The sequence below is a fragment of the Phlebotomus papatasi genome, chromosome 2 (assembly GCF_024763615.1).
Source record: "Phlebotomus papatasi isolate M1 chromosome 2, Ppap_2.1, whole genome shotgun sequence".
NCBI classification, from domain to species: domain Eukaryota; kingdom Metazoa; phylum Arthropoda; class Insecta; order Diptera; family Psychodidae; genus Phlebotomus; species Phlebotomus papatasi.
In genome coordinates this window covers 62,838,873-62,863,725 of record NC_077223.1, presented here as the reverse complement: position 1 = coordinate 62,863,725, position 24,853 = coordinate 62,838,873, and the positions used below count along the sequence as shown (strand labels likewise).

At 34.1% G+C, this 24,853-nt stretch overlaps 1 protein-coding gene across 1 annotated transcript; it reads left to right on the top strand.

Moving 5' to 3' along the window:
- The first annotated feature begins 3,590 nt into the window (after positions 1-3,590).
- On the top strand, positions 3,591-24,259 carry LOC129800313 (tubulin beta-3 chain). Its single transcript, XM_055844602.1, has 4 exons — positions 3,591-4,000; positions 19,596-19,704; positions 19,792-20,110; positions 22,966-24,259. The coding sequence occupies exons 1-4, from the start codon at positions 3,944-3,946 to the stop codon at positions 23,843-23,845; spliced, it is 1,365 nt and encodes a 454-aa protein (XP_055700577.1). The 5' UTR covers positions 3,591-3,943; the 3' UTR covers positions 23,846-24,259.
- Positions 24,260-24,853: the final 594 nt, after the last annotated feature.

Sequence of the window (24,853 nt, the reverse complement as noted above, 5' to 3'; positions counted from 1 at the left end):
TTATTATGACGCCAAATGACTTCCGTAATTACCGTCATATTATTCCCCACTTTCAGTCATTCGACTCTCTGATGACCGTCATAGGACCCGTTTTTGGAATCCAGAATACATACATCCAACGGTAATCTTACTCCAAATTGCTATTTGGGTAATATCGTGCAAGTTAAATAGTGCTTCGATTCAAACTCAATCAATCCTACTGCTCATGCTCTTTACTTTTTTCTCCCAATTCTTAACATTTTTATTGTTTTCGAAAAACTAGCTCTTGATTTTATCGAGAAGTTATTTAATTAACTTCATTCGAAGAATAATAAGCAAAATAAAAAATCAGGCACTCGAAAATAATTAAAAGTTATTATAGGATAGAGCATGCTTTTTTTATTTAATTGAAATTTAATAAAACTGTATAGTGTATAAACATTTTTTATTTAAAAAAAGCTTTATTCATTTTTTAATTGTTTAACGTGTCAGAAAACCAGAAAAACTACATATTTAATTGACGCAGGAGACCACTCAAAGACTTCTACATAGAAATGTAACAGCATGTTATATAATTCTTAAAATTGGAGCAAACTTAAAAAACTCATTTCTAATTAGATTTATGTCATCTTATTAAAAAATTTAAATACTAAGTTTAATAATAAAATTTTGCTTAATAAAGGAAGAGCATCACGGACACGGATGAGAATGTTAGGAGACATGCTCCATATTTAGTTGAAAATATAAGGCCCAAAACACATTTTGGTATTTTTGTTTTTGGTAATTAGTATAATAATTATCCATTTAACTAGAGGAAAGTACTTTCCCTTCGAACGTTCATGGCTTCGAATAATTAAATTTCCTTTACTTTTCCTGAGAGATTCAATAGAAATATTTAATTCTCTTACGAAAACTTAAAGAAAATTCATACGAACGTTCGAAGGGAGAGTACTTTCCCTTATATCTGTGCATTTCATATTTAAATATTTACAATAAAGTAATAAAAAATAGATTTTATTGCAAACTTGCACCCTGTATCTCGGATCATCACGAATTTAATCAGATGTCTCACTGAAAATCGGTTTTATTTATAAATTAAATTTGAATGAGTTATGCAGTGCATTCTTATGAGAGTTAAATGGTAAAATGTAGCTAATAATTTTTTTTAAAAATTAATTTTATTGGGAGCAACGATACGGTATTAACCTGACGATCAGAGGAACACTGCCGATCGCTAGTGCTCTTCCCTTATGGGGTAAGTGTGCCAAATTTCGGCATAGTTGCATGCAAGCGCCAAACAATTTTAAGAAATGTTTCTTGGGACCCTCTAGACCAGAGGTGTGCAAGAACCGTTGAAACCGAATTAACGTCAAAATAAGTTTGTTATAGTAGCGTTTTGACCATTGACATACATGTTTCATTTGACGTTTATTCGGTTTCAACGGTTTCTTGCACACCTCTGCTCTAGACAGTTTATTGCCTTCATTTCTCCAAAATCATTCTTAATACTCCCTCTGTCCCGAAACAAGTCGTACGTTTTCTAGTATCCTAGTGTTTCCTAGTGTACGAACTTAAACCTTACGTGATTCTTCCCCATTATTTTATGTAAGTTTCTGCAGCTGAATGAAAAAAAAGTATCCTGTGTAACCAAAATTGTTAATTAATGTTTTGTAGACCTGATAAAGGGGACATAGATTCCCGAAACGTCGTTTAAAATAAAAATTGCAAGAGAAAAAAAAACATTCTGAGATTCTGTCTGGAGACGAGCCATTTCACGTACATTTTATATGAAAGAATTTACGACTTATTTCGGGACAGAGGGAGTACATTTTAAAATGAATAAAAATGTACAAATTAGCTTTGGTGGCCTATTTCGGCCACCATCATTCTCATAGTTCTTTGCTCTTCGGGAATTCTTCCAATGTCTTATTACATCATCTCGTTTGTCGAAGCTACATTTTTTGTTATTTGTTTTTGCTTTGTATAATCTCTAGAGTATGCATAACCTAAAATTTTATGGAAATTCGAGGAACAAAAATGGTGGCCAGAATTGTAAGCTGGCCGGAATTTGGTACACTTACCCTAATAATAAAATAATAAGGTCTGCCAAAACGTCTCAGGTTTCGCATCATTTACCTATTAATCAAGTTATTAATTTTATTGGTTTAATTCATGAGGTAAAGAATAGTGTTTACGAGTCCAAGGATTTAACAGTTTTTCCGACTACTAAGCAATTTTTTTCTTAAGTTTAGCCGTTCACAACCGATTTGGACCGGCTTATAAATCACTCAAAAATTCGCCCAAAATAGTTTGGGAGTAATATAATCGACTTTCGGTTAAAAATTAGTTATCGGTTATGAATCGGTTTACAACCGATTGGAATCGATTCAGGAAGACCTTTTCAAACGAGCCTAAGCATGATACCAATCGGTTGAAAAATACCGAAACTACGCTCTCTAGAGGCTTTCCCAAGGTCCAAAGGATTAAAACGAGTCAAATGTTTTTACTCTAAACAAACTAAATGTAAAATAGAAATAATTAGTATTTTCCTTTAATTTCTGAAGATTTTTGAGATAATTATCTGATTAAAATCGATTTTTTCTTCTAGGTTTTATTGTTTTACATTTTCCTACAGCAACCGTTAAATTTTCCACTCAATAAAAATTATTTAATGACTAAAAGTATAATTATATTTTTCAAGATTTTAGCATTCAATATAAATAATAAATTATTTTTTTAATTTTCATAATTAGTAGGAGAAGTTTTAGAAAAATTGCATTCCGTATTTGTTTTTACTATTTTTTTGCGTAATTTATGAATGAATTTAACAGTCTGTTAAATAAACATCATTGCTTGAACTTGAAACTCTGGCAAAAGCGTAACATTTTTTTTCTTTAAATGTAATGATTTATTAAAGGCGTATCCTACCGTCAGCAATAAAGGCTATAACAGTTTCATGCATATGTTCAATTCTGTGATAAATCTTTAAGATCTAATTTTTTCTCTTTAGGCTTTTAAATTTTACTGCCGGAACTCAAAGAGATAGCAGTTATATAATTCACTTTTTTTCAACTTGTGACACGGTTAGTGGACAAACGGTAAGATATATCAATTTCCGGTCTTCGATGACCCCTCCGTAAGTCAATATTATCTAGGGTAATTTAAATTGGTTTCGCAACTTTTAAGAATATATTATTGCAATTTTTCGCAAGAATTTTTGTTGATATGTCCTTCACAGATCCTGTATAAAAAAAAGCATTTTTGTATTTCAGGGGAGAGAGTATTGAAATCCTCTTAATTTTTTACAAAATGGATACAAAAATTTTAAAATCTCAATTTTTACACTGTATAGTAAAATTTTGCTACTTGGGATACTATGGGAAACCAATTTGGGTACACTGAACTTCTTTTCTGAGCTTTTCCTTTGCAAATTTTTTACTCAAAAGTACACAAGTAAGAATTATGTCTACGAAATATTGGGAAAACTTAATAAGCTATCAAAAAAAATTTTTTTTAACTTACAACTTAGTTGTCATTTTTTTTAAAGGAAAATGCAAACATTTCCTAATGCAATGCTCATCACTATGGGCATTCCTGAAAATCCTCGCCTTCCCGGAGCGTCGTCGTGGCGTGAAAATTGCTGGACTGGAGCATCGTGCGTGCGTCTAAAAATACACCGGGCCTCTCTCTCGTGCCTCCCGGCTTCCGAACATCATCTTCGTGGCCCCAGTACACGCTATATAAAATGCTGGAGCGGCTGGCTGAACCAGCTCAGTTAAGTCCGTTGCGTCGTCGCAATTGCACCGCCGTGTCTCGAAGACCAAAGGGATCCATCTTCTTGGAGGAACAGTGATCTGCCCAGAATTTGTGTTAAGTGTTGAGTGCTTTTTCCTGGAAAAATCTTCCTGCCATCTTCAGCCTTCGATCTTTGCTTTTATTTTGTCCGAAGCTTAAAACTGCCAATATGAGGGAAATTGTGCATCTGCAGGCCGGTCAGTGTGGAAATCAGATTGGAGCTAAGGTGAGTGATTTGTGAATTTAACAAAAAGTAATTTTTTCAAGAAAATCGCCTCGAATAGTTTGTGAATTGCTTTGTGCTTCTGAAAGACTCATATAGACAGTTTAATCACTCTCCGAGATAAGATAACTTTTTGTCTTTCCTGACTCATAAAAATTGCGAAGAAAATGAGAAAGAAAATTTGCCAAGTGGAACATGAAAGTGATTCGATGATTCTGAGGATTTTCCCAGAAATATTAATGTTATAAAATCCAAGATTTAAGCTATTTAAAAAAAATTAAGACTCAACGGAAATTAAGAATTTGTTCTAAGCAGTTATAATACAGTTCCATGTGCACGATATTGCTCTCACTGAGATTTAATTTTTGCAAGAAATAAATAAGAACAGTATCGCGTGATGTTTACACAAAATGTTCTATCCCAGAATTAAATAATTCATAAATCGTAACACTCGTAAAAAACATGACAATTTCATGCAACATCCCATAGAACGTGCTTGGAGGAACCCTTCTTTTCCAGACTCATTAAAACTGACAGAAAAATTATTGTTATTTAATTTGATTACTGGTCTTGCAAATTATAAAACAAATATTTTCCTCCTTCTCTCAAGATGAATTGCAATGGACTTCTAATATTGTGAAAAAATGAGTAATTCACTCAACAAAGCATTTAGAGTTTAACATTTATAATAATGCTTCGAAAGTAAATCAAATTTTTTGTAAAGCTTTATTTACCTTCCTTAAAATAGGTTATCCAAGTTAAAATAAATTATTAAATTTGTTTTTCAAAATGCTTCATACCTCTGGGATCTCGGAGTTCCATTAGTATTTTAATGATCTGCTTAATAATTATCTTTTGATTTTTTTTAAAAACTGACGATATTTTGTAAAATCGTACCAAACTCTAGTCCTTGGCGATATTTGATAGTAAAGTCGTGACAGATTTAACAGAAAAAATAATTTATTTCTTCTAATTTTCTAAGACGTTCTTGCTCATTTTAAGTTTAAGACCGCTTAAAGATTTAAGTTAAAATTTTAAAATTGTATATTTACTAATATCTGGTCATACAGGTACACCAAATTGGGCAGTATTTTGGTATAAATTTCAGTGAAACAATTTTTGTAATCCAAAATTTTAAATTTTAACGAAAAGAATAGTCAAATATTCTTGACAAAGAAAAACAGTTAAAAGTTGAACCATTTTCTTATCAATTTGACATTATTTATTGACTAAAATAGAGTATTTCATTAACTATTAATTTTTATGTAGATTCTTGCGATCCGATTTAAATAAAAAAAAAAGTTTAAAAAGATTGACTAAATTTCTTATTTGAGATCTTGAGAAGTTTCTTCCGTTTTACTTTAAAAACTAAAATCAATTTTACTCTTTAAAATAAAATCTTAATTGGAGAATACGATTCAACTGTGAAAGACCAATTTCAAAATTTCATGTTTAAAAAGAGGAAAAATTAGGGCTCACAGATTTATCGCAAAATTGAACATATGCATGAAACTGTTCTACCCAGGGGCATGACATTTCCTATGTTTCCCATAAGTTTCTAGCGAGCCGAAAAAACTTTTGAGTTTATTAGCTATTTTCTGTCATTGAAGAATGAATTAGGAAATAATACAAATACAAAATAAAAGCCAATTTTATAACGAAAAGGCAACCGAAAACCCCAAATTGGCAACCTACGTAGTTTTGGAGATATCTCGTGAAATGTGTACGAAAACAGGAAAAAAATTACACTAAAACTGGTCGCATTTTTCAAAGCTAATGTCACTCCCCTGGTTCTACCTTTTATTGCCGACTATTAGGATAAGTCTTGAATAAATCATTGCACTTATTTAAAATAGAAGATTATGCTATTTTCTTTCGAGAGTTTCAAGCAATGATGTTTATTTACCAGACTGTTAAATTCATTCATAATTTACGCAAAAAAATAGTGAAAAGAAATACTGACTGCAAATTTTCTAAAACTTCTCCTACTAATTATGAAAATTAAAAAATAATTATTATTTACACTGAAGTAAAGTCTTTTAATTATATTTTGAGTCAATAAAAACATATTCATACATGTCATTATAGAATGTTTATTGAGTGGAACATTTAAGGGTTGCTGTAAGAAAATGGAACCTCTAAGATAAAATCTATTTTAATCGGAAAATTAACTCAAAATTATTCAGAAATTGAAGGACTACGGGAAACTGGGGCACCGCCAAACACTAATTTTTATTTCTAAACTACTTAGACTATCTCCACCATTTCTTCAGTCCAAAAGCTTCCCTATAATGCCTATAAATTTCTATAAGTATTGCCCTCTAAAGTAGAATATCTGATTAAAAAATCGTAGTGTTTTATGGTGCCAAAATTTTCCCTATGCTGTATTTAGTTCAGGGTAAAAAGTCTCGACTCGTTTTAATCTTTTGGATCTTTCTTTTGGCGTATACTATCTGCAAACGTGAGATTTATGTATGTGGTTTATCTTCTCAATTTTCTTAGGAAAAAAGGTTGTTTGAAAAAAATTCTATTAAAGATTGTCTATTAAAATCAATTGAATTTTGAAAAATCAATGTAATTGCTAAACTACCAGCTTGAAACTCGTCTAATAATCTCTTTTATAAATAAATTTATAGAAAAATTTATGTCAATATTTGACAGTTTTTCATACATAACGTAGGCAAATTGCTTCAATATATACATACAATTCTCTTTTGTGCAGAGGACATAAGATGGCGGTGGACGCAATACCCGAAATTTCTCACAAAAGCGGTGTTATTATTTATACCGAAGTATTCATTTTTGATTATTTGTTTGTTTTAATTTATTTTCGTATTTGAAAAATGATTGAGTCCATTGTGAGCTATTTAGAAACTTTTTTTTTGAATACCTAGATTTTTGGATCAGATGCAGTTAATATTCCATCTACAATATTATAACTTCGTTTTCGTTTTCGCACCACTTTAAATTGTTTAAACAGATGCTTAGTTTTTCTATTTGAAATGCAATTTGCATTATATTTATTAATTGAATTAACGAATTTCAAACTCATCTGAAACCAGGAAAAAACAGAAACTGACTAGTTTCGGGATAGGGACCTGTGAAAATTAAAAGAAAGCTATACTTTATCTGCTTTTTTAATAAGATCCTCTCTCAAATAATTTTGTTAAAAAATTTATAGGGTAAAATTTGATTTTTCTGAAATCGCATAACTTAGATTTGAGATTTTAGATTTGGATTCCATACAAACTGGTTTAGAGTTTGGACAACTATCTATACTACTAGTTTGGACCTATACTAACTACGCTTGTATAGGAGAAACTCTTCAATATGGACATAAATTTCTCTAGTGCGTAGAGGCCATAAAGGTTAATGAAAAATTATTAAATAATCTTAAAAAAACTCTAGAATAGCATAATTACTAGCTACTGTGAAATTGATTTGTCTGTAATTCCAAATTTTATTCTAATGCAACCAAAAAGCATTTCTGGTCAGAAAAATTTCATGGAATAAAAATTCTCATCCCTTTCCTTCTTAAAACTTTTTGCATATACCCAATCTTTCGCACTCTACTTCTTTTGAACGTGAAAAAAAAACAGTTTAGTTTAATTTGAGTGCCAAAGAGAGGATAATCATATGCAAAATGTTTGAGAAGGAAAGAAATTTTGTTTTTACAAAATTGCCCTAATTTAAATTGTGCATTGAAGCCAAAAATATTGCTATTTTTGAGATCTAAATATTTTTTTTTAGACTTTTTCCTGTTAAAATTTAATATGCCAATGTAATGGAAGCTTTAACAAAAGTTTATAACACTTTTAAGCCTTTGTATAACAGCGATTTACCAGCCATAAATTAGTAACGTAAATTTCAGAGATAAATTTTTCTATTATATAGGAGTGGCTGACGGATAATGTAAGATAGTGTCTTTAGTATAAGGTCCTTGACACACTTAGGACTTAAACCGAGAGACGGCTAATAGAAAATGGTAGAAATGTGGTTAAAACATTATTTCTAATGCCGGCTTCAGACTGGAGGTTTAGCCCAATTCCCGAACATCTCAAAAATCTAAATAACAAGCAATTTTATTGACCTATCAAAATCTAATGGATCTTTTGCCCTTAATATTTAATCCTAAACAATAATTCCCCAAAAAATCATGCCTGATAAAGAATTAGAGGAGTAAGATGGCTAAGCCTTAGGTCTGAAGCTCGTATGATATAATTACGCTAAGCCGTCTCTCGACTAATCCTCAAGTCTGTCAAAGCCCTAAGATTAAACACTATTAACTTTAAACACTATTAGACCATTTATTGCACTATTCATAAAATAATGAGATTTTTTATTTATATTAGCTTTAAAATACGCAGCTATCATTTCAATTTTTCAGAAACGACAGTCGATCGATACTATCAATAAAAGTTATAATGCCACATCAGGGCTGTCTGGCTTATATCCTGTTTGTTTTAGGTTCTATTAGAACCCCTATACAAGAATTTGACTCTCTTTATTTTTCTTATAGTATCCTGAATGAAAATGAGGATAACCTCGAACGTATTTCGACATAACCTCAAATTATTCAATTAAAAGCAGTTTTTCGTTTTGATTTGTAGATTTTGAAAATTTGTGAATGTGCCTTAATATAAATTCATCAGGTGTTATTTTCTGTTTTCTTGTAGTAAAAAGATCAATTTTACAGATTTTAAAATCATTGGTTTAGGGATATTTTGAGCCATTATGAGCCGTTTCTATTTATAAAAAAGAATGCATCAAAGATAAATATTATTTCTTTTGTAAATTAATTTAAATTTCATCCCCTGAAATGTGTCCAAAGTTCATAGAATGTCGACGTCAGCTTTGTGGTGCAATTATCTCATTGATTGGATTATGAAATTCTCTTCAATTCAATTTATCTGCCTTTAGTTGAACAGCCTGATATTTTGTACTCTTCACTTCGGTTCGGACGTGAAATAGAATGGTCTTAAAAGGAAGATTTTATATTCATCCCGAAGCCAAAAAATCCACCAATTGCTTTCAATTGACCAAATTAGCTGGTCTGTTGTCCTCATTTGATGATTCCCAAAACCCAAAAGAAATGGCTCAAACATCTCTTTTGTCGCCTATAATCGAATTATACGCAATATCTCAAATTAAATATTTGTCACGTCGATTTTTCGTGCGGATTCCCCAAGAGGAAGAAATCAGTGAATCGAACCTCTTGTCACGGTGGATGATTTACTTGAAAGTATTTGACCTCATCGAAAAAAAAATAAATGCTTCTTTGCCATTTTATTTTTGCTTATAGCAGCACAGCAAATGGCCAGTGAAAGAATTTCTCATTAAATTTTAACTGGACTCTAGCGCACAGTAAATTATGACGGAGAGAGAAATATGAGCAATTTGTGGGATGGAAGATGTGGAGTTTCAGCTGAGGAAGTTCCTATAAGAGGAAGTTGTGGTTTTTATCTGGCTCGAGCAAAATTCCCTTTTAAGCTTCAGTGCAATTGAAAGTTATGCCTTTTTTGTTGCCCTCCACTAAAAATCTTATCTAAGTGATGTTGAGTTCTTTACCCAAAGATACGCAGATCAGTGCGTCAAATGAAAGCGCAATTCGTTTTGAAGAGAATTTTATTGTATTGCTTGCTAAATAACAGAATACTTCAGATGAATTAGAAAGTTTTAGAAACCCATTAGGAAATTTTTTTTATTTGGCTTATAAGAACTACTTACAAAATATTTTAGGTCACGCCCCCTTGAGCTCTCGTCAAGTAAAATTAATTTTTCGTGAGTATTAAATAGTGGGATGCGTTCGATTCTAACCTCCATTGTTAATTCTATCTTATTCATTAAATTTGGACGTAGCCAAAATGTAATGTTTTTGAAAGTGTACCGCCTACAAAAAATAGACCACGCCCCAGAAGGAGTGGGAGTTGAATTAAAAATAAAAATATTGTAATTTTACATAAGGATTGCGGAAATATTTCTTTTTCTGACTGTTTTCAATATTTTAAGAGATATGGGTGATATTATTAGAGAAAATGGATGAGGATAATACACAAAGACAATCCTAGGTTTCAAAGGGGGCGTGGCATAAATGATTTGTCATCTGTCATCGACATCTAACTAATTTACTTTTGAAGCATGATTCCTGATCTTCATCATGAAAAATTCTTGCTTTCACCGAGGATATAACTTAGAATTTCTCCTTATCTTGACAAGTGTTTTCGATCCGTACTTAATGAGAACCTGGTGCATAACTGATTTTTTTGGCTTTTAAAATAGCTTTGTATTGCAGACTTCGTTAACTGAAGCTTGAAAGCACGTCAAATATTAAAAACTTTAGGCAATCAGAGAACGTGCCCGGTCTAAAATATTTCATGGAATATAATATTTACTTTATTGTAAAAAATACATAAATTTATCAAAAACTTCTCATAATTTTTTACTCCTTCCGTTCCGAAAAGAGTCGTACGTTTGCTAGTACATTTTGTATGAAAAAAATGTATGACTTTTTTCGGTACAGATGGAGTACTATTTAAGTTCCAGTAAATAAAAATTGAGTTCCGAATAGAAGTTCTGTAGGGGGAGTGGTCTATATTTATAAGGGCAAGGGTCTTTTTACTTTTTTTTTAACTTCTTCTTAGAGTTGTATAGGATTAAAATAAAAGATACGGTTCTGTACACATCGTATAGATGTTCTCTCAACTTTTAATAAGTCTATATTAAGTGCAGCTCCATTATTCCTAGCACGGACCTGTAATTGAGAATTGCACACTCGACGTAATTCGTATAGTTGCGTGCAATTATATTTCGTTTGGAGATAATTGAAAAAAAGAGTCTTTTTTGTGCTTCTTCTTGCCTTCTGAACCATATTCACCGTCATAAATTTATAAAATAATTCAGCTCAAGAGTTCAGTGACCCACTAAGTAAATTAGGAGGAAAATATAGAGGAGAAATTCATCAATATTTCCACTCAATTTGAAAACTTTTTCTTTGATGGCCAAAATCATAAATCTCAACCGATCGGCAGGTGGAGGAATCCCAAGTCACGAAATTTGTTCTTGCAAATTTGATCACCTGAATCAGTTGGGAAAATATACTAAAAATAATATTCACTGGAGCACATCGTGAATTTCACGTATAGTTTCCTTCTCTGGTTCTCTTCATTCAACAATTTAATTCCTCATTCGTGTGACATGAAAATTTACATGTTTTTCTTTTTTTTAATTCCTTCTGCCATAGTCTCAGTGTTTCTTAACCTCTCAAATAATTGCACTTAATTTTTATCCAGCTCCAATTGACTTGTTCCTCCGCTCTGTCGTCGCTTTTGGGCCTTTTTTATTGGAATTATGAGACGATTTTTTTCTTCTTCTTGTTCTGGAGAGATATACCAAATATTTACACGAACACAGACTGTTATCATTATGCCTTCTTTGGCAGCAACATTTCACAGTCTCTCTCGTTCTCAGTTGAAGGCACAAATTTTTAATTATTTAGCTTTTGGTCTGAATGCCCAGAAATAGAAAATGGGAGTTTGAGAAAATATTTGGATTTTGAACCAAAGGGAAGGTTCTTTTTCTTGTTCTTCAGCTACAATTGTATCATTTTCTTTGAGGCGCTTGAAATTTGTGATTTTAAGATAGAAAATTCATCCAGTATCATTGAATTCTTGTTTGTTATTCAATTTTTATCAGTGATTTTTTTTCGAATTAAATCTCGGAAAATTTTGTAATATGCAATTTGTTATGAGAATTAATAACTGCTAATAAATTCTTAGCTCATACTGATAATTCTTTTGAGATTTCTTAAATTAATGTATTACATTTGATATATTACTGCTATAATCGAGGGGCTAATGACAGGCTTTAATAAATTCTTAGCCTGTCAAAAGTGAAACTGTAAGTTGTATTGAAATTTTTATTATCTTTCGATTTTAATATTTGACTGAGATTTTAATTTTGAAGGATGTTAAACTAATGAAGTTTGAAGCAATTCTTTCGGAAATCGGCACATTGTGCCGATTTCCCAAGAAGAAAACCACAAGTAACGCCGATTTTATTGAATAATCAACTGCGACTATGAAAAAAAAAGTTTGATTCCATTGTATACCGTCGTATCGGTCGTTTCTATTGGATAATATTTACATTACATATCATAAAAACGTAAAAAACGTGGTTATTTTGAAAAAAAATGCCAATTTCTTAAGGCCTCTTAAGGCGTTTTAAAGAAAATTTCCCCTATCATCGTAAGTGGAAATGTCCATTTTTTTAAAGACAATTATTGAAAATTGTTTTTGGTGTGTAGACGCCATTTGACGCCATTTCAACTACATAGTTAAATATTCAGAATTATAATGATAATAACAATAAATTTATTTCTCCTAATTAATCTCCGTCTACCGCCAACTTCAGAACCAACCTTCTCAAAAAAAAAAACGACAATAAATTCGGATGACATGTCTTATTATAAAAAATAATTTAGAAAGTATGCTTAATAATGGGTAAAGTTGTTAAGTTGTTGGTAAATCTACTTAAGATATATAGTCCCTGGAGGAAAGCGTGATACCTTCGGACAACTCAAGCTTCAGACATTTGAGTTTTTCTATAATCCAAATGGATTTGACCCATGGATCCTTTCTGGAAATTTGTGGCATTAGACTAGTTTTTAAAATATGGTAGGGGGAGGTGGGGCTACATTGAGCTATGGGGCTACATTGTTATACGATTTTTTCGCATATTTCTAAATGAAACTGGGTTTTAACATGATGTAAATTGGATAGACAAAATAATTGTGCATCTAAATAAAATAATTGCAAGGACCAGTTTCATTTAGAAATATGCGAAAAAGTCGTATAACAATCTAGCCCCACAGCTCAATGTAGCCCCACCTCCCCCTATTAAATAGAAAGAGAAGAATTAAAGACAATAAAAATTATCGGAAGTTTGGTTTTTTAAAATTGTTTAATTCAATACCAAACATTTTATGGATAAACATTTTCTGTTACAGAATTAGAATTTTGGTCATTTGAAAAATCGTACTACATTATCCGCTTCGTTATCCGGATGATTGGGAGACAATATGACAGATGTCCGCTTGGTAATCCGGATGGATTTTTTGAATTTGTTCAACGTCTCGAAAATATAATACAAGGTTTTTTGTCTAGAATTACAATAAAAGTTTTAAAGAAGCTTAAAAAGACATAATTAGAGAATTCTATGCCATTATACTTCATTTATTAAACAAAAAATTCACAAGATAATTCATTTTCATTGCTGAACACACATGCATACATGACTTCAAAATGATTTTAAATGCAATCGTCGATAACTCGTCCGGATTACGGCGATCCGGATTAGAGAGCAGGCACTGTAATTCCAAACTTGTAGCAGCAGACAGTTCAAAACTTGTTCTTCCTTTGTCAATAATAAAATTGTTATTTTTAACAGGGATTGAATAAGTATGGTCAGAAAGTATGAGTGGCAAATCATCTGATAGAAGCCGATCAGTCGCTCTGATTGATTGCTTCGTACCGATCAATCTCCATAATTGGCTTATTGGCGCCGATCGGTCCCCGTAATCGGCATATCAGTGCTGATCAGTTTCCATGATTAGGTTATCCGGTAATATCGAGAGCGATGCTGATTAATCTCTTTGATCAACTGGTTTGTGGTCGGTTTATAGGTTCTGATCAGTCTCCATGATCGGCTTCTGAACGCCGATCAGTCTCCATGATCGGGTTATCGATGCTGATATTGCATGATCAACTGATCGTCAACCATAGTGAACCGTCAGTGTAGTGGCAAACCTGTTTACCCCTTAATTCTTGAGCCTTAAAAATTGCATTCTATATGATCATTGTGTTTTTTGACAAAATATCTGTGACGATTTTGTGTTATGAATTTCAAATACCTTAAATTCAATCAACAAGAATCAATAAGCATTTATAATTGCAATCTTTTTTGAATCAGAAAATTCAGAAAGTAAAGTCGATGGTAGGATTGTGCAACTACTGCAAGGGCTGGTCTGATGTGACATCCATTTTGGATATGACCAGTTGAAAATCATGCATTGCAATCTAAGTAAATACGGAAAATATTTTTATTTAATACGATTTTTTGCAAATATTTGATAACTCAAAGAATTAGTTCTAGCTGTTCGCAAATTTCAGACGTGTTTACTGACCTTCAAATAAAACCGTGAAGAATATGCAGTTATTCACCCCTCAGCTCCAACAGCTCGGCGAAAAAAATGACAAAACACATTATTATCTCTTTTACAGCTGGGAAATTCCACAGAAATGTCTGCAGGAAGGAGCGTCTGTGTGAGATTGAGAGACACTTAAGAAAGGGTTTTCATTGGGACATAAATAGAAAATCGTCAAGTTGATGAACTCCAAGGAAATGTTCATCCAGAGACAATCCGAGGGATTAGTTTACGCATCAAAACTTCTAGACAATTTATGTAATTGTTTTGTATTTTTTCTAAAGATTAACCCAAATTTGACGAAGAAGTTAGAATCAGGGTCAAGGAGATGGGAAAGGTTATAAATTTGTTTCACTATCACATGAGTTGAATTTCTAGAAGATGAAAGCTCAATTTGTGCTCTGATTGTTCAAAATTTTTGTCTCACTGAGATAATCTTACTAAAAATTAAATTTTTACAAAAAAAAAATAGAGTCAGTCGCCCATGAGACGCGGGAAATGTAAATCAGTCAATTGCACACAATATTTAACAGTCTTTTTCCCAAGACAATTTCCCTGCAGAGAAAGAACAGCGTGAAATTGACGCTATATTTTGTGACACCATTCACGAAATAAATATTCAATTTTTACCACATGTCTATTCTTCTCGGAGAAATGTTTTAGATAAAATCACAATAACAGAAATAGAGCGAAATTTATTAGGAGAAAACACTGAGATTTTTGGCTAATTAGTGTGAAGGAAACTTTGAAGGGGCATTAATAAAACACTATTGATCATTGCGAGCCTCTATCAAAAATGATAGAGGACCTCTAGTATAAGTTTCATGAACTAATTTAATCACAACTTTATAAACTCATTGCAAAAAGTCTTTGTGATTTTGTCGTCAATTTCTTGGAACGATGATTCACAGGGCAATGATTTTACTTGCTTGTTCTCAAAGCAATTTCCTCTGTGCCTTTTTTTCCCGGCGTCTGTTTCTTTTTTTTTTTTTGCCTCCAGCAATAAGAAGTGATCTTTGTTGACTGTATGATAAACTAACTGATAAACTAGGAGTTCTACATTTTCATACTAAGGAATTTTTTGAAAGGAATTGCATTACAGCAATCTTATCACTTTTAGAGCCCATTTTATGCCCAATTTCCCAGCCATCAGCAAAAACATTTACCAACAATAATGTTGAATCAGCACTGCACATGAATCAGTATTCTTGGGCATTTTATTGGGCAGTGATTGAGCCGTGACGGGGTCTGGACAGTGAAAAAAGAGCACTTCCTCGATCATTCATGATGAAAATTATAGTTCTGGAGACTGCTGCACGATTTTATGCCCCCTTTTTTGCTCCTCCAACATGCAAATGCCGCCAGAAAGAGTCTCCCAATGGGATTTTGGTCACAGAAATAGTCGTTCACTCTCAATGGGAGAAATGTCGGTCTCGAAATAACTCTCCAGTGTCTTCATGTGCATATTTCTTGGCTTGTGATGTCTAATTCTGAGCGCTCTCATATGCATAGGGGGCTATCATTCTAACAAAATATTGGCACTATATTTAAGAAAATAATCGTAAAATTTAGAAAACTTGTTGATTATCTTAAAATTGATTTCAATTGGTTAGAAAACTGATATGTTAAGAAAGAAAATGCTCTTTTGTATTAGATTGCAAGATATGCCTTCAAACAGGACATGTTTAAGATGATTGTATTAGTACTGGACGAATGATTGCAGCAGTTGCACGATGCGATGGTAATATGAACTTTACTTTCTGAACCTTCTGATGATAAAATCTATTAAATTAAAAAAGAGGTTTGTGACTTATGCATTATATTTGATATATTCAGATGAAAATTTGAAGCATCAATATTGAAAACGTTTTAAAGATAGAAAAAATTTATTAATAGTATAAATTATTTTATTTTTTAGACTCACCCATTATTGGTAATAGACACGTATTAGCAGTTTACAAAAAAAAATAATTTTTAGCCTGTGTTTGTTTAACAATGTGAACGTTTTCTTGGATTTTTTCAATTGGTTAGAATACGAATGAAGAGGAATTCATATTTTGCCGAATTTATCGAGACTTACATTGACAAGTTTGGTTTATAATTTGGTTTCTATTGGTTTTATAGGCTGTGATCTTGATTTTTTTAAATTTTAATACTTAAATGGACACTTCTATGATTCTACTTAGCTAATTTTATTTGTCCTCAAAGTTAAAGCTGAAAGACTTTAAATATGATTCTCTTTCGCTAGACAGGACATTATTTGAAGCCCTTGTAGTGCCGGCACCGAATTTTTAAATTCGACCCTTGGCCATCATATCACAGTACATAGCTCCATAAGAAATTACTGGTCTAACGATGGCTTTATATGCCCATAACATGATTTTCGGCGGGGACCATAAAGGACCCTAAGGACAACGCCAACCGCTGCCGTGGAGGTCATGTTAAGCTTGCTGCAACTACCGTGTTTTATAAAGTCGGAAGCGAACATGGCAGCTGGGAGGTTACGCTCAGCTGGAACTTGGAAGGTTGCTTGTCACCCAGTAGGTTATACGAGAATACTCGATTAGCCTGTTGCTAGACTTCCAGACCTTTTAATGAGGGATGACTTCCACATTGAGGGAAGGCTGTATAAGAAAATAATTAAATCAATACTTCATACGAGGGCTGATCGGGTTGAACGAGCGGATAAGATCATCGAGTCCAATACGATCACTCTATTTACTAACGGTTCTCAGGTTGAAGGATCCTCACCCTCAGGCGCCGGTTACCATTGCTGTCAGCTTCAAAACAGCGGATCAGCGCCCTTTGGCCAGTACAAGACTGGCATTATTAGGACTACTAGTGGAATCTGGCATCGAAAGTATAGAGAAGCTTAAATTTTCTCAGATAGTAGAGTTGCGATTCTGATTATAAAAGGATAAGTTCCGTTTTGCTGTCGTGACTGAGTGTAGGAAAATGTTAAAAGCGGCCTCGCGGAAATATGATGTCGGTCTACATTGGATACCTGAACACAGGGGTATAGCAGGAAATGATGCACTGCTTCGTGGTAGCAGGGGCAAAGACCGCCTCATTGGTCCCGAATCTGCTATAGGGGTTTCCTTGCAAATGATCATAAGTTGATGTTCTTTGCAAATGATTAGGTAGTCTGATGCTTCATCGTAGAAATGGGACCCTGAAGGCCCATAATACTTCTGAAAATGAATAGATGAACTCGTGAAAAAAGATGGTCGTCAATTTGGCACCAAAAAGATTCTTCATATCTCTGATCCGATACCTTGTCGTACTGCTAATACAAAGCAAAGAACAATGAAACTCTTGACGAAAAAAGAATGAGGAAAACTATTATACAGAAGAATTTAATAAATTTTTATCAAAGAGAACTAATTTCATTAAAAGCTACAACTAAGGATTGTCGCGTGCCTAAACTGTTCATGACCAGCTTGGATAAGAAAAGGACAACGTACCTGGTGGGAGGTAGTCGTTGGAGGGCAAAGCACATTACTAAGTTTCTGACCGGTCATTGTCTAAACAAACGACCGGAAAGCGCGCTACAACTTCGGACAACTGATTTTTTTCTATGATCTTACTGGATCGGACCCATAACTCTTTTCTGGAAATTTGAGACATTAGACTATGTATTAAAATATATAATATTAAGGTAACGTATCCTCACTCGACCGGTAAGTCAATTTTTGAATGTTTTATGGTCAATTTAGTCAATTTCTATAAATTTGTGACTGGTTTGGTATTATCCATGAAATGATTGACCTATTAATCTGAGATCATACGCAAAATATTATAGCAAATACAAATAAATTAAATAAATAAATCTACCGGTCGAGACGAGGAACAGGTCGAGCGAGGGCCCTTTATCTTATATGGGTAAAATTAATTAAAAACACATTGAAAAATGACTTGCTCGAAGCTTGAATCGTCCGAACGTAGCGCATATTCCTCTAAAAAATGTTTCCTGAGAAATTATGATAGAATAGTGATATAGAATAGTTTATAAGCAGCGGATTTAATACTCTACCCAAGTTTATTGAGATTTACTATGTATTATGCAGTCCATCTTCTAAAAGTTATTGCTGGTATTTCTTTTCATAATACTATTTAATTTTTTTCTTAGTAATTAATAATATTAAAATAACTCGCAGTGTATTTATATCAATATTAGTAGTTTTGAGTTTATTCTGCACAATATCCAATATAAAATTGTTTGTTTACATATATTGGTTTAAGAGAAAATTTAAATATTGTACCTTTCAAATTTTCTTCGATAATGTTAGCGTTATTTATTGAAAGTTGTAGATCGACGTTGTAAGAGACAATTAAACGAAATGTCTACTAAAATTAATCCGAGATTCAAATAGATAAGATTTACTAAAATAGCGCAGTAGTGTACGTACATTCAGATAATTTTGTATGAAATATTCAATTTATTGATACTATGTTATTGAAATAGTATTACCCGTATGACCAGCCCTTCGATTAAAAAAAAAGAATTAAATGTTTTAGGATGACAAGCCCCTTAAAATGCACACTCGTTGCTCGATGATTGAGACAGACGGTAGAAATAGAGAACAATTTCCCAAAGATGTTGGTGCGAGAAGGCACAAGGGTCTTGCACAAGGCGCACAAAATTTGAAACACGATCCACCTATTTTGGGTTGTCAGTCGAAAGATATTCTATCTGCGGAAATTGTGACAAATTTTGATGATGAAACCCCACAAAGGACGCTCAAGAAGAAAAAAAACCAAGAACATGAAATACGGAAATAGAAGACACTTTCTATTCCATTTCGTGTTACACCTGTGTCCAATTGAGAGTGAAATGTGCTAGAGTGGCAGTTTGTTGATCTCTCAGGAAGTTGGTAAATCTGCATTGAAGCGGAAGTAATTGATTTTTTGAGACATCCGCGATTTTTGCTAAATCCGAATATGTTCTTCTGCATTGGAAATGGTGATGAATTTGCATTCAAATGACCAATGTCTCAATTTTTAGTGCTTTGTGGAACTGAAAGGTGGTATCGCGTGAATAATTGACAGATTGAGATTGAAAACTTCCTCTGGCTTACCATAAAAGTTTCCAATACAAAAAAAGACATTTATTGGATTTTAGTTAAAAGTGCTTTTCTGAGCACTCTTTCCAGTTTTTCTAAACCTTTTTTTTGATGGGCAAAAAACCAAGAGATCCAATAAATTTTATTGAGACACTTTTAATTCTCTCGCATTAAGAAATGCCATTACAATCCCCTTCTGTGCTCCATGTCTTATTTTATTTTTTTGAGATGTGAAAAGAGTGTCTCATAATTAAATCATCAACTTTGAGAATAGAGAAAAAAATCTTGTAAATTTCCTCATTAAGATGATGTTTCTTCTCTTGTTTCCGCTTAGTTCTGGGAGATCATTTCGGAGGAGCATGGCATCGACTCTTCAGGAATCTACCATGGAGACAGTGATCTTCAGCTTGAGCGTGTCAGTGTGTACTACAATGAAGCTTCAGGTGAGCTTTCTAGGCGTTACTTTAAATTCTTATTGAATGCTGCAACTGTCATAAGACAAGTCACATAACAATTGCATGTACTTTCAGCCGTTACTCGCATGTCGGGTGGCAAATACGTGCCACGTGCCATTCTGCTCGATCTTGAGCCCGGAACCATGGAGGCAGTTCGATCGGGAGCCTATGGAAAATTATTCAGACCCGACAACTTCGTCTTTGGCCAGTCTGGTGCCGGCAATAACTGGGCCAAGGGACACTACACTGAAGGTGCCGAACTTGTGGATGCCGTCCTGGATGTCGTGCGAAAGGAATGCGAGAATTGTGACTGTCTCCAAGGATTCCAGCTCACTCATTCACTCGGTGGTGGCACTGGATCTGGCATGGGAACGCTGTTGATCTCAAAGATTAGGTAATTTGAACACTATTCTTCATCCAACTGCGACATTGTAGGAATATTGAATTAGGTGATGTCAGAATTCTCTTTAGAATCTATCGCGTCTGGAACGCATCCTGCATATTGAATATCTGAGCTATGGTGTCAATAAAAATTCTTTATCAAAAGTTATTGAATAGAGACACCGTTGGATTTTAAGTAATTAACAATTCATCGACTAAATTGAATAGTGGTAATTTTTATTTCGAGCACAATCGCAATTTTTGAAGCTCTAAGTCAAAGACCTCAAGTTATTTTCTGAGAAATAGGGCTTTTTGTTTCTGTTTAACAAGAACTGTATTGGGATTCGAAAAAACATCGTTTTTTTTTGCTCATTGCAATAATTCTCAATCAATAGACTTCTATTAATCAACTATAGAACTCGCACTATAGATTTAAATTTTAAAACAAACATCTGTTAAATTTGTTAAATCTGTTGACGTTTTCTATGTTTTCCATATGTTTCTAGCGTGCCGAAAAAACTTTGGAGTTTATACGGTGTTTTCTGTCATTGTGGAATGAATTAGTAAAAAAAGGGACAGATAATCCTAACCGGCTTATGTAGGTGAGATTCTTAACGTGAGCTAACTCGGAGTGCATGCAAATTCGATTTAGAGCTGAAATTGTGAGTCGCCATTCAGTTATCTTGAATCAAATTCGTGAAATTATACAAATTTTGTATTTAAACCAAAATATCAAGGATTTGGATGGAGTGACAGAAAAGTGATATATGGGTGAAATGTAGACCAGAATGTACTCTATAATTTTCTCATAGAACATGATCTCATCGATTACTCAGAAGCCCAGATAATCGAGGTTTTTTGTTTCTTAACTCGTTTTTTCATCCAGAGTTCCCCAAGTAGTCATTTGTTGAACTTCAACTATATCAAAGAATTGTTGTCTTTTGTGGGACTTTCCATTTAAAACCCTATTTTAAGTGTCTTGGTGGAGTAGAGGCAGTCAAATTGGCATCTGAGTGATTTCAAAGCGTTATTATTGGAAAAATCAATTTTTTCACACTTAAACGGCAAAATCGGAGTGATAGCGTAGTCTGATCGGAAAATGATGTATGGACGAAATGTAGAGACAAATGCGCTCTACAATTATGTCGAAGTAATCATCAAAATCGGTTCAGCGACAGTCGTGATAATTGAGGTTATGTGATATTGAAATTGGTTTTTCGACTGTGGCGCCCCTGGTGTTGGTCCCACGAAGTTCAAATATTCTAGAAAGTTGTAGCATTTGGTGAGATCTTTCGTTTAAGCCCTCATTCATCAAAATCGGTCACATAGAACCAGAGATATGATTTTTTCAATTTTGTGAACTTTAACCCCTCATATCTCCGGTTCTATTGAAACCACAGCTCGCTTACGCACCATTTTGGAAACGTCCTAGACTGGACTACAACATACTAAAATTTCATTAACTTGCACAATGCCGTTTTTGAGAAAAGTGACTTTGAATTTCGATGAATTTTGACGCTATCACAGCGCCACCTGTGGTGACTTTTTGAACTTCCATCTGAAAGTGCTCATCGAGACGAAACCAAAATGGTAAAATTTAGGTCGCTATGTTAATTAGAACCGGAGATAGAGGCCGGTCAATGTTCGAACTTTGATCCCTTATAGCTCGGGTCAGGGGTTTTAGATCGACTTAATGTTTTTTTTGTTTGATAGGTATAATCAACGGCTACAACATACTAAATTTTCAGCCCGATGCACAATGGAATTTTTGAGTTATTTAACTTTTAAGATTTAAAAATTTTCTTTTTAAAAAAAGCGCCCCTAGCGGTGGTTTTATGAACTTGCGATGTTAGAAGGGGAAGTGGCATTTCACGAGAGCTTTTCAAAAAGCCCTCACTTTTTAAATTCTGACAATTAGAACCGGAGTTATGCCCATTTTAAGAAATTTTTTTTGGACCCTTATAGCTCGGGTCAGGGGGGTCGGGGGACCTTAAGTTTGGTATTGATGGAAAGCTCTAAGGCCCAGCTATAACATACTAAAATTTGAGCCCGCTCGATGCCATAGGGGCGGAGCTATTGAGAAAACAAAAAAGGGGGGTCTTCAAAATGGCGGAAGGAGGGGTGGGGGGTCTATGCACCAAGTTGCAATTTTCACCCGATATATAACCTTTGCCGAAAACCGCAAGTCGATATCTTTTTTAGTTTAGGAGCTATTAAGCTCCAAAGAGCAGCCGGCCGGCCGGCCGGCCGGGAACGTAACTTAGCCACATATATATTCGGAATCAGGAAGTGCTGAAACACATTTTGGCCAAATTTGAGGTCGATCGGACGACATGAAATTTTGTTAGGATTATAGTAGGTGAGATTATTAAGAATCTCACCTAATACAAATACAAAATAAAAGCCAATTTAATATGGAATGGGCAACCGAAAACTCCAAATTGGCAACCCACGTACTTTTAGAGATATCTTGTAAAATTTGTACGAAAACAGGGAAAAATTTACATTAAAACTGGTCGCATTTTTCAGAGCTAATATCACCCCCCTGGTTAAAGGTTTTAAAATCTTGATAGACAGTAATTATCTTTTTTGGAGGGAGTGGAAGATGTTGAAGCTTTGATTCATAGTCTTGAGACTCGTTACATTCCACGATGTTCAAGATAATGAGTTTTTAAGATTATTAAGATTTCATGAAACCTTGATTTTAGAAAAAAAGGTTACAGACTATTTATTAAAAAAATATTTTTTTTTTATTGCTGGACATGTCGTCTGACGGGCCATACTCAAATTGCTTGCAACATCAGATAAACAGTGCAATAATTGCACAACAGTGGAGACACCAAATAATGAAATGTTTCTTCATTCTAGGGAAGAGTACCCTGACCGAATCATGAATACGTACTCAGTGGTTCCCTCGCCCAAAGTCTCTGACACTGTGGTAGAGCCATACAATGCCACCCTCTCGATCCATCAATTGGTGGAGAACACCGATGAGACTTACTGCATTGACAACGAAGCTCTGTATGACATCTGCTTCCGCACTCTAAAGGTACCCAATCCAAGCTACGGTGACCTCAACCACCTTGTATCCCTGACAATGAGCGGAGTGACGACGTGCCTGCGTTTCCCTGGTCAGCTGAATGCTGATCTGCGCAAACTGGCTGTCAACATGGTGCCGTTCCCGCGACTCCACTTCTTCATGCCCGGTTTCGCTCCGCTCACGTCACGTGGTTCACAGCAGTACCGTGCCCTCACGGTGCCCGAACTCACGCAGCAGATGTTCGATGCTAAGAACATGATGGCCGCCTGCGATCCACGCCACGGACGCTACCTCACAGTGGCTGCCGTCTTCCGTGGACGCATGTCCATGAAGGAGGTGGATGAGCAGATGCTGGCGGTGCAGAACAAGAACAGCAGTTACTTCGTCGAGTGGATTCCCAACAATGTCAAAACGGCAGTTTGTGACATCCCTCCGAAGGGTCTGAAGATGTCCTCGACATTCATCGGCAACACAACGGCCATCCAGGAGCTCTTTAAGAGAATCTCAGAGCAGTTCTCAGCTATGTTCAGGCGCAAAGCTTTCTTGCATTGGTACACTGGCGAAGGAATGGACGAGATGGAATTCACAGAGGCTGAGAGCAATATGAATGATCTGGTTTCTGAGTACCAACAGTACCAGGAAGCCACGGCTGAAGATGAATTTGAACAGGATGAAGCCGCTGATGAGATGGAAGGCGATTGTGTTTAAGACACTCCACTAAAATCGAAAAAAAAATGCATTTTATACTCTTTATTTATAAACTCTTATTAGTAGCATCATAAGCTCCCTCATCTTCTACAACTCCCTGTTCCCCAAAAAGCTCTGCATTGGCACTAACTTATTGCTGTGAGCTAGTCCATCTTCCTATATTTATGCCAGTAAATTCATCTTAACACTTTCCTCCTCAGGATTTCGTGTGTGCGCCTAATAATAAGAATGATGAAAACTTCTATATAATAGTCGTTGTTTCTGCACAATTCACGCAATAAATTGTCGCAATGAGACATCAGCATCACCCAAAGAACAGATTTTTTTTGTGTTGAAATGTATGTAAAGTAAATTTTGAAATGATTTTTTTTATATTCGTCTGAGAATGGAATAAATTTTTTAAGACTTTCTAAATTTTTGTTTCTTTTTTAATTTTTATATTTTTTGTCTTACTTTGCTCTCACTTGCAGACCACGGACTGAAGTTGCATTTTCTCTAGCTTAGAGTACAGTTAGAGCGACTTGATCTAGAAATTTTCTGCAAGTTCCTCATACCCGTTGATTTCGAAAAGCGCACATATTTTTGGCGCCGAAAGGTAGGCAAATTGAACCAATGTAAAAAAGCATTAAAAGATTTTTATTCCAAGCAGAAGAATTTGGATTAAAATTTTTTTTTCAAATGGGCCACTTATATAAATAAAAGGATCAAATTGATCCAAATTTGATCCTTTTGCAAAGAATGGATCAAATTTCGAAATCTGAATGCACATTTATCGTAATAGAACAAGTTAATTTGTTCCATCCTTTGCAAAAGGATCAATTTAATCCTTTTATTTTTACCAGTGACCCTTTCAAACTAGAATTTTTTGAAATTCATTACACTATCTTCTAACCACGAGTCTTGAATTACCTCCCCTAGTAGATATCCTGAGTTTAAATCTTCCTATCGGCCTATATTAAAATAACTCTAAATGTCTTGACTGACAGAGAGAATTTTAAGTAAAATAAA